Raw genomic sequence first — 14,747 nt, forward strand, 5'->3', positions numbered from 1 at the left:
GCTCATCTGCAGGGCATAAGGAAATGGTACCACCTCGTCTTCTTCTAGAACACAGTCCAAGAAAGAAACCAGCAGCTATTGAAGGCAAGTTTGAGTTTTTTCCTCCTTTATTGGCTTCTACTCCTTAACTTGACTCTCTGTTCTAATGAATTTTGTTTATAAATATAACCTATATTACAAAACTGATCAAACAATTAGGCCTGGGACATGAATGGCACTATCATATTTGCATGACAAGACCTAAATATTCCTTATAGTAGTCCCACAGATGGCTCAGGGGATTTCCTAAGTGAAACAGATCACAGGATCAAGGCCCAATCTGTAAAATGCTTTGGATGGTGTTCATAAGATAGCCATAGATAGCCATAAGTTGCTATCTAACTGTAAACATAATCAACATTATCCTCTTAATATACTTTGGATTACTCTTTCAGCTATTGTTATTCAGTAATGTTTCTGTGTATTATCTGCAATAATGAACATAATATTTCTGGCTCTGCATTTATCAACCCTAGTCCTATTATTAAAACCACTGTAAGAAAAATACGAAGTCAGATCTTACCTTCAGAAGATTAAAACATAACCCCTGCAATTGAATTATGTTGTTTACAGTCTAGTCATATCAGTAAAATGGTTGAAATATGCATTTTGATTTTAAAATGAACTATATCCGACGACATAAAACTACTGCTGCAATATACATTCTTGGTCTCTACACCATACAATTTAATAGTACTAAACACGTGAGTCTTCATGTAATTATATAGCAGTTTTCATATAATACTTCGGAGTCATTCAGTCATGCCACGGCACTTACTACTCTCTCTCATAGAGATCTTAGTTCTATGTTATCCAGAAAGCAATTGCAATCTAAGAGAAAAACAGATGGGATAGCAGCAGAATAAGTAACAAGAGCTACAAGATTCGGCTGCATTTGGAAATGGAAAATGAGAGTTAGATTTTGGCAGAACCTATGACTAAAACAAAGAGTTAAATTAATTAGATATTTCTGTAATGTGATTATTGTGAATCAGAACGTTTGGATAAAAATAGTTACGTGACTTATTATCTTTTTCCCCATAATCTCTTTTACCTCAAATGAATACTTCTTTATAAACACACTGTTTAAGCGAGTATAAAACTATGGTTATTGTGACACAATATAGTATACAAATAGATTTGCAGTCCTGCTCATTTTAGGGAAATGTCTGAACCCTGCTTATCAGCAAAAAGAAGTCCTTGCAATGTTAAACACTGTTATCCACCAATTAACCATAATGGAAAAAAGACATAATAGAAAAAGACTGCTGCATTTGCTGAGTGATAAACTTAATCTTTAAATATAACTGTTATACAACATGAACTAGCATCAAATTAACATTAAGTTCTTGATTTTCAAAATCATGAGGAGCATGCAATTACTGCAATTGCACATGGAAATGACTGTTTATGACCAGTTACACATTTGTGTGTTTCATTAGCTCAGTTATGCATGCAATTGAGGTAATTGTGAATGTAAATTAGACACCCATTTGGCAAACAAATTGGGGGACAGATTATCTGCTCAGAATCATACAGCTAAATTCCCTTTAAGGCTCAAGGCCAGTCACTAGGATGCAATACTGTTCATGCAAGAGTTTTAGAGGAAAGAAGGAAGGAAGAATTACTTGCAAAATGCTGCTGTGAAAAGCTGTTATATTTGCACTATTATGTGGTTTCCATATATGAGAAAATATGACACAGTGCCTTTAGGAACCCTAAACCCTGAATCTTTATTTCAGCCCTGGGGAAAATAATTAAGTAATTTATGGGAATATTTGGCACAATGTCAGAAGGCAAAAAAAAGGAGTAGGCAGAGAAATTTAAATCTCTGAAATAGTTGAAGAGACATCTGCCTGTGACTTCTTAATGCTTACATACTTTTATGACTGGGACATCACTAAATACCACAGATCAGGTGAAGGGACAGATTGAAACAAAAGATTCTTCATATCATACATATAGTTGAAGATAGTATAATAAGTTCTCAGAATAGGGAACAAGTACAAGCATTTGTTAATTGAGAAATGTACTTTAGATAACATGGAAGGACTGGGCCAGCCTTTGATAGAAGCCACCAGCTCTGAAAAAAGGTAAAACCACAGAAAGTAACAGAACGGTTGTCACACAGAAAATTTATGAAACCAATCTATTTAGACCCTAGGCTTTCCAACTCAGTGATATTCAGACACTAGATACAAAACCATGCATCTGGTAAAGGCTGAAAAGATTTTATTCCTTTTCTAGATTGAGATATTTTCAGCATTGTGCTGTTTTGCCACTGCCTTCTTAGGTACTCTTGGACCATTCTTGATTTCTGAGAAGGTGAAAATAGTGGCAGTATACATGCCAGATGTCTCTAACATTTTTAGAAGATTTGATACTTTCAAATAAGAAGTTTTTCCTGGATAGTATCCAAAGTCCAGTAGAAACTACACTGGGGTGAATTTGTGAGGTCTTAGAAAAACAGCATACTGTTGTTATGTATTAAATCTCAGACTTTCTCTCCTTGCCATTGCCATTTTCTCTTCCTTCACCTCCACAGAATTTTTTTTTTTTGGAAAAGAGGTGATTATGTAAGACAATCCCAATTTGTTCATTATATTCTAGTAGTATGCAATAAATTGCATTGAAGTGTATGCATGCGAATTGAACTTTTCAGATATCTCCTGGTTTGAAAGCAAAATGCTTTGTACTCATCTGGTCAGAAGGGAAAAGAACAGATCATTGCTCTCCTATTTCATGGTGGTTTGGCTCTTTTCAAAAAGCACTGCTGTCTTGAGATGTTACACTCAAAGTTCAGTGAAGAGTTTGAAGTCTCAGGTCACCAACAGAAGAAAATAACAAAACAAAACAAAACAAAACAAAACAAAACAAAACATCCTGTAACAATAAACAAGAGAAAGAGGGAAAGGGAATTTGTGAAGAGAAAGACATTGATACTTAACTGCTACTTGTGTTCCAGGCTTGGAAACCTTGTTTGGCAAACCATGAAGTAAAATAACTCATTTTAAATTCTTTATCTTATCTTTTTCTGGAGCTTTCCCAAGGACTTGGAAGCAGCACTCTCAGCTTGGCTAACACTCTGATGCTGCCATCTAGGGAGGACGCTGGTGCTGGCTGTAATTTGAACAGATCTGTTCTCCATGGCTATCTGAAATTTGACTTTCATATGCTTCTTCCTTGACTGTAGTCTTCTCCACCTCTTTTAACTCTAGCTTTCTTCTATTTTGTTATCCACTGACATCCTAAAACTACTCTGCAATGTAGATTGATTCTCTGTGAATCTCTTCCTCAGGTCTTGACTTCTTTGCTCAGCTCACATAGCTTTTAGCTTCCTCCATTTCCCCATTCACCTGAGAAGGACTCTCCTTTCTGATAGTCCTCCCATGTTACTGGGACAGTACTTCCATGCTCTCTGACATGGCAGGGTAATCTCTCAGGAAGATGCTGCAGTTAAACAAGAAATGTCGAAACTAAGCTCAAAGGCTTAGTTAGTTATTAGTAAGGCTTCATGTTAATTATTCGAGAATACCATGTCTTTGCTTTCTCACAAGATCACAGCATGTTTGTGAGAAGCCTGTATCAAAATCCTTCTCTCAGTAGAAGGAACCTTAATGCATATTATATATGATTTCAAACAGACCATATGCTTTGTACCACTTTGAAGAGCATTGTATCACAAAAAACCTGTGAACAGCATTGTATCTGAGTGTGATTTTCCAGGTTATATTGTCCTAGAAATCTGTGCTTCTGTCTTTGAGTGGGAGAGCATTTATCATGGAAGAGTCATCAACATAAATGTTCTGATCTATTAATGGGTCTTGATGGGCTCTGAAATATCCCCCTTCTTTGACTGAAGTATACTGGCTGTTCTTTGCCATCTTGCTGGTGTTTGCGATATTAAATGAGGTAAAAAAGAAAAAAAATTAAAATCTCTGTAATGTCTTCAGAGGATCTCTGAGGAAAAAAATAATATTTTCTCCAGATCACTGTTTGAATCCTCTAATTACAGATTTTGCAGAATGCAGTAAAGTGAGTTGCTGTGAAATATGTTTAACTTCCTCCAAAATTCCTGCGGAGGTTAAATTGGCATTGAAACAGAAATCTACATCTATCTTTGTTGCTGTATAGAATGTACACTATCTGACTATCTTAAGAAGAATTTCTAGTCTATACCTCCGTTCATGAATACAAGATTAGGGGATATAACCAAGAGTATCTAAATTACTAAAAGCAATACAAATTTTGACAAAGCTCCCTTGATGTATAGGAGTATATAAATCTTGTACAAATCAATCTGACTTTGTACAGTCTGTCAATGGCCGCCTTCTCTTCTGTACACAGATTGTTCTATAAAAACTTTTTTTCTTTTGTACTATAAAATCAATTACCCTGGAAAAAAAACCCTTATAGTGAAAGATAGTGATTCAAGATACAACAAAAACCTTTCAAAAATGCAGAATTTTGAAGTTTTCTCCAAATTCAGAACATTTTTAATAATAGTGACATGATTTGTGGATGAAAATCCATTTTCTGGTAAATTTTGATCCAAAGGAGAATAAAAAGAAATAAGAAAAACATTTCTGTCAGCCATATCATAATACAATGGGCTAGGTTTTAATCTAGTTTATTAGAAGAAACAGTTTAGGTAGCTTTAACAACATTTTGTATATACAGCATAAAACCAAGTTTTTGGGGAAGTATGGGCCCTACATCTCCATGAGTCTGTACTGAAGACAGTAAAACCTTTGAAATAATACCCACAAGGTTTCAAAGTGTATTATTTAATGATTTAGATTAGACATTTAAGCAGTAAACTCTAATGATTTAGCTATGATGAAAAAAGCCTAAATCTTCACTGTTTCAGAAAGCCCTTGACCTTTTACTTAATGACATGAGGGTCTTCTATACTACTTTTATTCTAGCATAAGACAGAAAAAAATTAAATAGACATTTGGAAAAAAACTCACTAGAATGTAGAAAAATTATGTACAGATATGTGTATTTTTATTAGAAATATTACTGTGTTTTCTCATTATTATTATTAATCCAATTTGCAATATCAGATTATGCATTTAAAAAAAATATTCACCAAAATCTGCCCAATAAAACAACACCAAATAACTCTGAATATTATTTTAACTTTTTAAAATTATTTTAACTGTTACAGAAAAGCAATAATCTTTTGCATATGTTGCACCTGCACATAGAAAATACTTACTTGGATTAAGATTCTCTGAGCTTTTAAAGGCAGAAATTCCATGTTTCTTTGAAAAGAAAAGGGAAAGCCTTGCAGAAGAGGTCCTGCATAGCCTGGTCATCCCATTTTCCTAAACCTCAGACATGCTTGCTCAAAAACACGCCCCATAAAAAGCATCATCAAAACCCTTCCCAGCACTGGTAACACAATTGGTGCTGCTGTTGATTTATGTTGACTAGTAGGAATGTCAGTCACAAGGAGGGAGAAGGCTAACCCTGCTGCCTTAGCCATGTTGGTTTGCCTCTTGCTAGGGAAGATCATACCATAAGAAGTCAGTGTTCCCCTGGGAATTTAATTCTTCATCATAATCATATTTGCATCATATTTGCCATTGACCATTCTCCAAAGGAGTTTCTATTGCTGGTCTTGTCATGGAAGTTGGTGTGCCCTCTCTTTTTTCCCTTGGCATGCATACTCTAGCTTCATTACACTGGTATTTGTACTCGTTTGCTCCCCACTGTGTTGTTTAGTGAGGGCAACATATGGCCCCATGCTATTAACGAACATTTTTGGTGCTTAATTCAACAGAGCCATGAAAAGGGAGCCTATAATCACTACAGGAAGAAATGAGGAACAGTTATGTGGGGCACATGAAAGCACGAGGAATTTCAAGCATGATATTGCTATCATATACTTTCTGCAGACCTCAAAAATATCTCCATAAGCAGTCTTCAAAGCTGCCAGATAGTGTTTCAGATTGGGATTTGAAAACAGTGAAGCAGTTTCAAAAAGCAAAATCAGGCTGGAGAGATTTCCTAGGACTTGAGAGTGTACTATATCTCCAACGACTTGTGTGCCCCATTGGAATTTCACTTGCTCAATATGAGAGCAAATTGTATTGCATTACTCTGATGAAATGAAATGGTGTGGTTTAAACAGAGCTTTGCAAAAAATGCACTTAATTTTGGCCTAAGCACTCACCTGTAAGTTGGAGAGAGTACATGAGTGTGTGTGTGCGCATGCGCACGTATACGTGTTTGCGTGTGAAAAGAAGCAATTCAAAGAACTTTAGATTAATCTTATTTAGATTTCTTTGATCTTTCTTGACTTTTCAGTAGTTTGGCTGAGGCGAGACACGACAAAATTATTTCTCGTAGAGAAAATAACTGGACCAACAAGGGGACTCTTACCCCAGAAAGGGATTTTTTTCAAAGAGACAGCTGAGGTCAAATTTTACTTGACATTTAGACTTAATTTTAAAAGTATGAGTTTTCTTGACATCCTAAACTAAGCAGAAATATTTCCTTGTATTTTTTTTAATTCCTCCAAAATATTTGTAACCCTGAAGGGGCTTTATTTTGTGAACGTGTGTGAAATTGTTTAGAATCAAAAATGCAACTGACTAGTCATTGTCAGTCTCCACCCTAAGCAACACGCAAAAGGGAAAGAAATGTCATCAAAAACTGAAAGGTAATGAGTTATTTTAATACTTAAAAGGATATCCGGGTCCCACTGAAATCAACAGCAAAACTTTCATTGGGTTCAGCAGGGAAAGGATTTCAGTCACCAATTAAAACAAAGGAAGAACAACCGTAATCTCTTCAAAATTAATAAGGAAATAAAATTTTTAAAATGTAACTTGGGGTTTTTTTGGAATGGTCTTTTAAAATTCTGCTGGTGACAGCTTAAGGTGTACAGAGATGCTTGCAGAAAAATGGAATGAAGTTTTACCTAGAATGAAGTTATTGCATACTGTCTCAATTATAGTTTCTCAGGAAAAGCTAAATTAATGCTTGTTTTGTTCTATTTTGTATGTAAGTGAGTATACACGCATTTCTGCTGCTCCTCATTTCTGCCAGGACCAGAATCAGTAGGCAAGAAAAGCTGTTGCACTATTTCACAAAGCCAGTCAATATCCAAAGTCTCTCACAAGAGCTTTTCTCCTGAGATTTCCTAATAACAGGGTTTTAGATAAATGCAGATAAGCCTTGTATGCGTATCTGAACTTTAGAAGGCTTATCTGAACCAAAACATCGCACTTCTGGCATTCGGTGCCAGTAGTTAGTGTTTGTTATATGCATGCGTACCAGTGCCTGTATTTTTCTGCGCTCCTTACCTCAGTTTCTTAGAGGGGTTGGGATGAGCTGACAATTCCTTCCAGAGTCAGTGTTTCCATAAGCACATGGAGCATCTGGAGCAATACGGAGAAGAAACTCTTAGAGTGCCTTCCTCTTCCAGTTCCCGGGCTGCATTCCCATAACACTGTGCCGAGTAACTCACATGCATCCCTAAATTTAGATTCCCCTCAGCGCTGGCACAGTAGCACCCTGGTCTTACCAGGCCTGTTTTCAAGTGCTGCGTTGTTATCATGTTTCTGTTATCTCCCCTCCCCCTGTTGTCCAAGAATTAGTTGACATCCCATGCGAATAGTACAAAGACATTGTCAAAGCTGGTAAAGGCAATTCAGATTGAAACACCTCTTTCTTGGTCTCTGTTGAATCTTACTTGGATTTCCACCTGTGTCCTCGGTCCCTCACCCCTTATTCAGAAATAAATAATTCCACCTCAGATGTTTCTTTGCTTTAGGGCTGTTCTCTTTGCTCCAGTCACTTCCCAAGAAAACTATTCTATACTGCTTCTTTTTTTTCCCCCAGGAAAAAGTTTTAACCTGAATTTCCCATTCAGTAGCACATCGCTGCTTTAATTCACACTTCTCATGCTCACTGGATTCCTCCTTGTACTACATAAAGCTCCACTTCTGCATTGGGTCTACAGAAAAAACTTGACCAAATGCAAAGTCCACTGCTTGCCTTGCTGACTGATTCTGTCATCTTGTACTCTGCCATCTGCATACATCCCTATTTCATTCTTGTAAAGGCATTGCAGGCTTTTGAAGGTGAGGTCTTTTTGTACGCATATCTCTTACACCCTGTACGTAAAATGTTGTTCAGGACAAGTGCTCCTGTTGAAAAAATAGCATTAATTACATTACATTATCAAGAAACAGTAACAATAACAATGGATTTTTCAATAGTCAGTTGCACTTGAATTCCATATTGTAGTCAACCCTGAATCATCAAAACCACCTTGTGTTTACTTGTGTAACTCACTGTTTGCACATATTATGATCCCTCTTTATGCAGCTGATCCATGGACATTCATAGTCCTGTTACTGCTCCTAGCTGAAAAAATGAGTACTTTCAATTTACAGATGGGGTTCATATTTTACAGTGCAAAAGACCTGCATAAGTTCCTATTTAATTATTTGCTCTGCCTCTTAATTTAGCTGTGTACATATCTGGAGAAAACCCACTGCATTTACTGCTTCAGATATGACAATTTTTGCTGGTGTTAAATATACACTTAATATGCAACAATCTAAATGTGAGCTACTCAAATTGAGAGGAAATATATTTATTCAAAAAATGGGATTGCTTCCTTAAATCAGAAATAGCTCTTTCCATAATATCCATTTACCAAGTCCATCATTTCATTTACATACACTTTTGTCAGTAGTAGCTGTGAGGGACCTCAATGGGGCTAGATGCAGCTGAGATGTGAATGGAAGCCCTGTGACTGTTTTTCTCAGACTTGACCGAGGGTGCATATCTTGCATTGGGCAGCACTAATGGGAAATAGGGGCCACGGTCCTTTAATACCTCTATGTAATCATCCTCTAGAAAATTCATAGCACATATAGATGTCTCTAGGCTCCCTGGACACTCTGAATATTGTAACTTGAGAGCTTGATGGAAGAAAATTATGTCAGTGGAATTAATTGGTGGAATGACTTAGCAATAAAAACTCTGCAGCCAGGGATGTAGTGTGCTTTAGCTTATTTGCAGTAAAAATTCCTGTTACTTCCTGTCCATCTTCCATACAAAGCTCCAGCTCTCAAAGCTCCATGTCTCAGCTCATGGCTCTCAAGACATATGGCTCTGAACCTTGCTATGAAAATTGGAGCAGATTTCATGTGGCTTAGCGAAGCCCCAGAAGCATGCAAAATGCTACAAATTCAAAGGCAGAAATAGTCTCTGATTAAACAGAATCTTGCTGTTTGTAAGGACCTTGGGCTTACAAATTATTCCTGTGCATCACCTAGCACCAGAGGTATAAGGAAGCAAAAAAATTAATCTAACTAGAAGAATGGAGCTGTTTATAACTCCACCAGAACTGAGGCACTCAGAAAAAAACAGAAATCACAGAAGTAACCAGAAGCACTTCAATCTCGAGTTACTAGGAGTAAAGGTTAGTGGAAGGAAGACAGTTAGAAAGAAGATTTCTCTGACAGTAACTGATAGCCTTGATATGTTTAACAGTTTCGGTTACATCAGGCAGAGTAAGCAAACGATTAAACCGCATTTTAGAAATTAGAAGAGTTGTGCACTGCATGTGGAAATGCAACACTGAAAAGTCATAGGCGGCACAGGAAAGTGGAGCTGTGGAACAGCTTGTCTGTAATCTGAAGCTGAATGTTCTTCCATTTTGAGGAGGCAGCTACCCTAGCATGAGTCTCTGGAATAGTATGTCAAAGAGAGAGAAAAAGAGACTCCTGGGAACCCTAGAGATAGGCAATAACAAGAATATTAAAATACACAATGAAATGAAGCTCCAACAACTTGTGGAGGATGGGCATTACTCTGATGCTCTATACATGCTTAAGAAACCTGAGTATGAGAAAGCACACAAAGGCATTTGTAGCTTGAAGTCCAGTACGCTCAGGGTTTCAGCAGGGAGAATTAAGCACACAAAACACTGGGAGAAACATTCTGTAAAACACATGCAAGGATTTTCTGCTTCATTTTGTCAAGACAATAACAAGGGAAATGCATTGAACAAATCTGTTTAAAACAAGAAAGAACTGGAACGCGTCAAGATGATGCTTAATGTTAAACACTATTGTCAGAAAATCAACAGAAGTATGGTTTGGGGAGACCCTGAATATTGGTAAATACATTGCCTCCATAATGGGCAAAATAACTGTATTTGTGAAAGCACCATGGACAGACTGTGGAATTCAGGTACTCTACGAAAATAACAATTTTTCTATCAAACATACACATATTTTGTTTTGGTTTAGGAAACATGTTGTGCAGTATTTCAATTATTTTTTTTTCATTCCCTGTTTGTATATATTTTTTCATGCAGAAGAAAAGTCTATTGCGGTAGCTAGAGAAGTGAAAAGTAAGTTTCTTCATTTTTCCTTTATCTTCATGTTAATTTATGCAAGGGATAATAGCATATTTGCTTCTTGGATCTGCTGGCTTCAGAAAATATTCCTATACCTTAAATATTTTTCAAGTAAAGAAAAGACACTTGTTTAAAGGCTTATGGTCCCGTGTTTGTGCCATTTTGTATGATAATAAAACTTGGTTTCTTATCCACATTCATAACAGTAAAACATCACAAAAAAGAAAGCTATAGTTCCATTAACTACATCAACACCTAAAGCCATGCAGCACAAACTCAAGGTAAAATTTGGCTTTTTGTGGATGAGCAGTTAAAAGAAACATTTAGATTAGCTAGTCTTGTACTATTCTATTCTTCCCCATCAAAATGGGGATTCATTTCCCAAAGGAAAAATAAGAATTATAGTTTTTTCATTTCCTCTACTGAACTCTCGGTTTTCTAATTAATAGCATTCATGGAATAAGTAATTAAATTCTTGTAGCTTTTTTGTAAAAAAAAGCAAAAACATTATCCTTATTTCTACTGTTGTAGAAATAGAGGCAGATGCTTTTAAAAGAACAAGTCATGTTATTTTGTAGATGATGCTTTAACTGCAATTCTCCATGGATAACAGAAGTCCTGTAACGACAGTTTCAAAGGTTCAATTAATAAAAAGTGTTATAAAGATATATTATATATGCAGGCTTTTCATGGCATTCTGCACTTATTCCCAAGTACCACTTGCAAGTTTTACTGCCATTCAGTCAGATTTTATGAAAGAAGTAGAACAGGTGCATGGCTACTGAATCACCACAATAAACTCTTAGTTACACAAGGTTAATGGGCATAATTTCTTGAATTAGTACCTACTTAAGTAATTATCTGGTGCACATACTGGTTTCAGTTCTATCCTTAGTGCCACATTCACTTTCTGAGAAATAAGCTGCATTTCTGAGCTGCTGATAACTAAACTCCTAAATAAGTGACCAGCTTATCAAATCTAGAACTTACTGCAGCTAATTAAGGATTCCCATCCCAAATATCCATCCATCCATCCATCCATCCATCCATCCATCCATCCATCCATCCATCTCTCTCTCTCTCTCTCTCTCTCTCTCTCTCTGTAAAACTAGTCAGCTGAACTTCTATTTCCTTTTTTAGAGAGAAAAGAGGAAGAGAAAAAGATTGATGTAAAGAGGGCTACGACTGAAATTAAGAAGAAAGGTATGGTTTGGGAATGTTTCTTATTGGCCTTATTCAGCTTTTACTCCCACTCCTGGCTCAGATCGCATTGTTTTTTGTTTGGTTAATCCTATGCTTCTGGCTCTGTATTGTCCTTCTCTTAGTTGCTTAGTCACTATTTGCATGTCACCTCTGCTTCGGTATCTGATGTCTGATGTGTTCAGTGTCCAATATTTTCTAAACTCTTTTTCTGACAAATAAAAAGTCCTGTTTGGTGCCAGCTATGGGCTTGCTAAACAATTTAATGGAAAACCTATATATAGCAGGACATAGTGATACTGCCATACACAAAACTCATGGGAGATATCACTTGGTTCATGGTACACCACTTGCTGAAGGTGGGGTAGATTTATTTATTTATTTTATAGAATCACAACCAAAACTTGCAGTGACCAAACTGCAAAGCTTTGATATCCATCCAAATAACATTTTGGATCATTCGTTCCCAGGAAATATCTAAAATCCACTAAAGTCTTGCTTTCATGGGAAAATATTTCTGTCATTCATTATTTTTTAATGATCTCATTGCTACTGGAGCTTAAGCTAAAAGGTACCACATTCATGCACTGATAATTTTTGCCTAGTCTTTGATGAATTATTAAGGGTCCAAATCATCCATAGTTGATGCATACTGATTAATTTTCATTTTCAGCTGATTGCTCTGTGGCTAGTTGGGTGCAAGTGCTATAAGGGAATAATCTGAACTAAACTCCCAAATAAGTCACTTTTTTTTAGCATGTGCCTACCAGGACTTGGCTGACTGCATATTTGAGTGTATGATTCAGAGTTCTAGCATATCAAATTACTTTCTTTAATTAAATCTTAGAAAAAGATGGAAAAAAGGAGAAAGCTCATGAGAAGACAGCTGTCCCTGAAATTAAAAAAGCAGGTAAGAAATTGAAGTCTGTCTTTCTCTGCAGTAGATATTTGACTAGTTAGTGTAAGCTCTTTCAGGTTTTAAGTATTTGAGGTAGGGGTGTATGTAATTCATTATCACTTAAGAATCCAAGCTGGAGACAGATATAGATATATCACAGTATATTTTTATCTATATATATGTGTAATGTGTTTCCATTATATTTTATATATATATATATAGTATTTCATGCAAATTATATATATGCATATACATATGTGTATATATAATACATGTCATTTTCAGTTCTATGAACTTGGGATTTTTACAAAAGCATTAGAAACACTGATTTCTCTTATACACTAAATCAATCAAGAGCATAAGTAGTTCCAAATGGTGCATGGCATTGAAGGACTGAATGGAGCGCACAGATTTTTGCACGAATTATTTCACAAATTCAGCTAATTTTAAGTAATAAATAGAAGCATCAACATATCAAACCACTTAATGTGGCAGAAGATAGATAGTTATCTTTCCGAGGCTTTATTCATGCCCAGAAAATATTTTTTTAAAAAAATAAAAATAAAGTTAGTGAATGTCCTGAACCTAATAAATTGTGTTTCATGCTATTTAGCATAAAATGATACCTTTTTCAATAAGATTAGAAATTAACATTTGCGTCTCGTCTACACTAAAATTGTTGAAAATTTTCTTCCCCATTATTTCAGTAAATTTGCAAGTATGTTTAATGCACAAATGCAAACATATCTCCAGTAATGACACAGTCTGAAACGGTCTCATTAAAATCAGGGAGAAACAAAATGGTCGGTCTAGTGGTTTGGTCATCATCTTAATACCTAGAAACACTGTTTCTACTTGCTGCTTTGTCAGACACTTTCTACATAACCTTCTACAAGCCATCGAGTACTCAGATGAACCTTTCTGTAGACTAGAGTAATGCCTAAAACCATGGAGAAAGGTTTAAAATAGGATTGAAAGATTCAGGGCTATAGTTACTATGTCCTCAAGGCAAGCCTTGTGCTCTCTTATCTAATTATTCAAATCTGTTGAATTTTCTCAAAAGCCAAAAGGATATATATCCCATTATTTACTAACATTGTGGATTACAAATGTAAATTTCAATATGCAACTGGCTTCTTCGCCATTGAGTCGTACATGGTCTACATAAGCTTTCCTATTCAAGCGTTTATGGATGGGAAGAAAAACATTAATTTATGTTTGGTACAATATAAAAATACACAGAATGACACAAAATACCTTAGAATACTACCCTGGTAGCCCTGTATTTAAATATGTTTCAGTCTTTTATAGTAGGGAGTAGCACGCTGGAGAAGGGATGGGGATGAAAGGGAATACTCTTTTCCAAGTTAAGTTGCATATTTAAATGTATAAACACAGATTTAAAAAGAAAATAAGCTGACAATTCAAATATCTTTTCTAATTTTATTCTGGTTCTAAGCTTGTATTTCACTTGAGAATACAGAATTGTAAAAGATTACATTTTATGGCAGAGCTGCGGCATAAAGTTATTAATATGTTCATCCTCACAGGCTGTTGCTAAATCCAGTGAGTCATCCTACCAATGCTAGAAAGACACAAATTAGACAAACCGAGACATCCGCACATTTCTGTCCCTTTTATTAGCTCCGTAGGTTGCTGCATTTTGAAGAGTTTACTAGCCTTTGTGTAAAGGATGGTAATCCGTAATATATTCTAGCTACACATGTTGCTGTTATTCCTCATTCAGCTTGCTCTTTGAATGCATGTGTACTTTTTAGCTTTGATTGGCAGCACCTATTGTTATCCCTAAAAGGTTTTAAGCCTGAAATAATTGCTACATTTGATCAACAGAATAGTAGTGGATAGCCCAGTTTTGAAATGAGGCACCTCAATGTCTGGTAGTATTTACATGCTTTGGGCAGACACAGCAAATGAACCTCAGACCGCTTCAATCAGCAGCATAGATAAGCATCCAAAAGCAAGAGTGTAGGAACAGCTTCCAATTTTCTTACCTTTTCCCATTAAAAGACTAGGCAGAGGCCACTGCATTGAAAATAAACTCCTTACCCTGGTTTTCAAATCCTTGCGTTGCCTCTGGATGCCTCTGATTTTGTCTCTCGTTTTGCTTCCCCCAACTTTTGCAATCCCTGAAGCCAAGGTGCGTGCGGGGTATGCTGCCTCCTCCCCCTGCGCCTCTCCCCGTGCCAGCAGGCAGCT

The 14,747-nt window shown here is 36.2% G+C and overlaps 1 protein-coding gene across 6 annotated transcripts in view; it reads left to right on the forward strand.

Annotated features, from left to right (window-relative positions):
• Nucleotides 1–14,747, forward strand: part of TRDN (triadin) — a 232,158-nt gene that overhangs the window by 99,850 nt on the left and 117,561 nt on the right. For 5 of the 6 annotated variants that reach the window (XM_082307271.1, XM_082307270.1, XM_082307274.1 and 2 more), the window contains 4 exons: nt 13–84; nt 10,391–10,426; nt 11,573–11,635; nt 12,480–12,542. In XM_082307271.1, the coding sequence (XP_082163397.1) occupies nt 13–84; nt 10,391–10,426; nt 11,573–11,635; nt 12,480–12,542 (234 nt within the window). Of the gene's footprint in view, nt 1–12; nt 89–10,390; nt 10,427–11,572; nt 11,636–12,479; nt 12,543–14,747 lie in introns of all 6 variants that reach the window. The other variant, XM_082307272.1, reaches the window with a different exon arrangement.

This window comes from Platalea leucorodia (assembly GCF_965183815.1).
Source record: "Platalea leucorodia genome assembly, chromosome: 3".
In the NCBI taxonomy this organism is placed as follows: Eukaryota; Metazoa; Chordata; class Aves; order Pelecaniformes; family Threskiornithidae; genus Platalea; species Platalea leucorodia.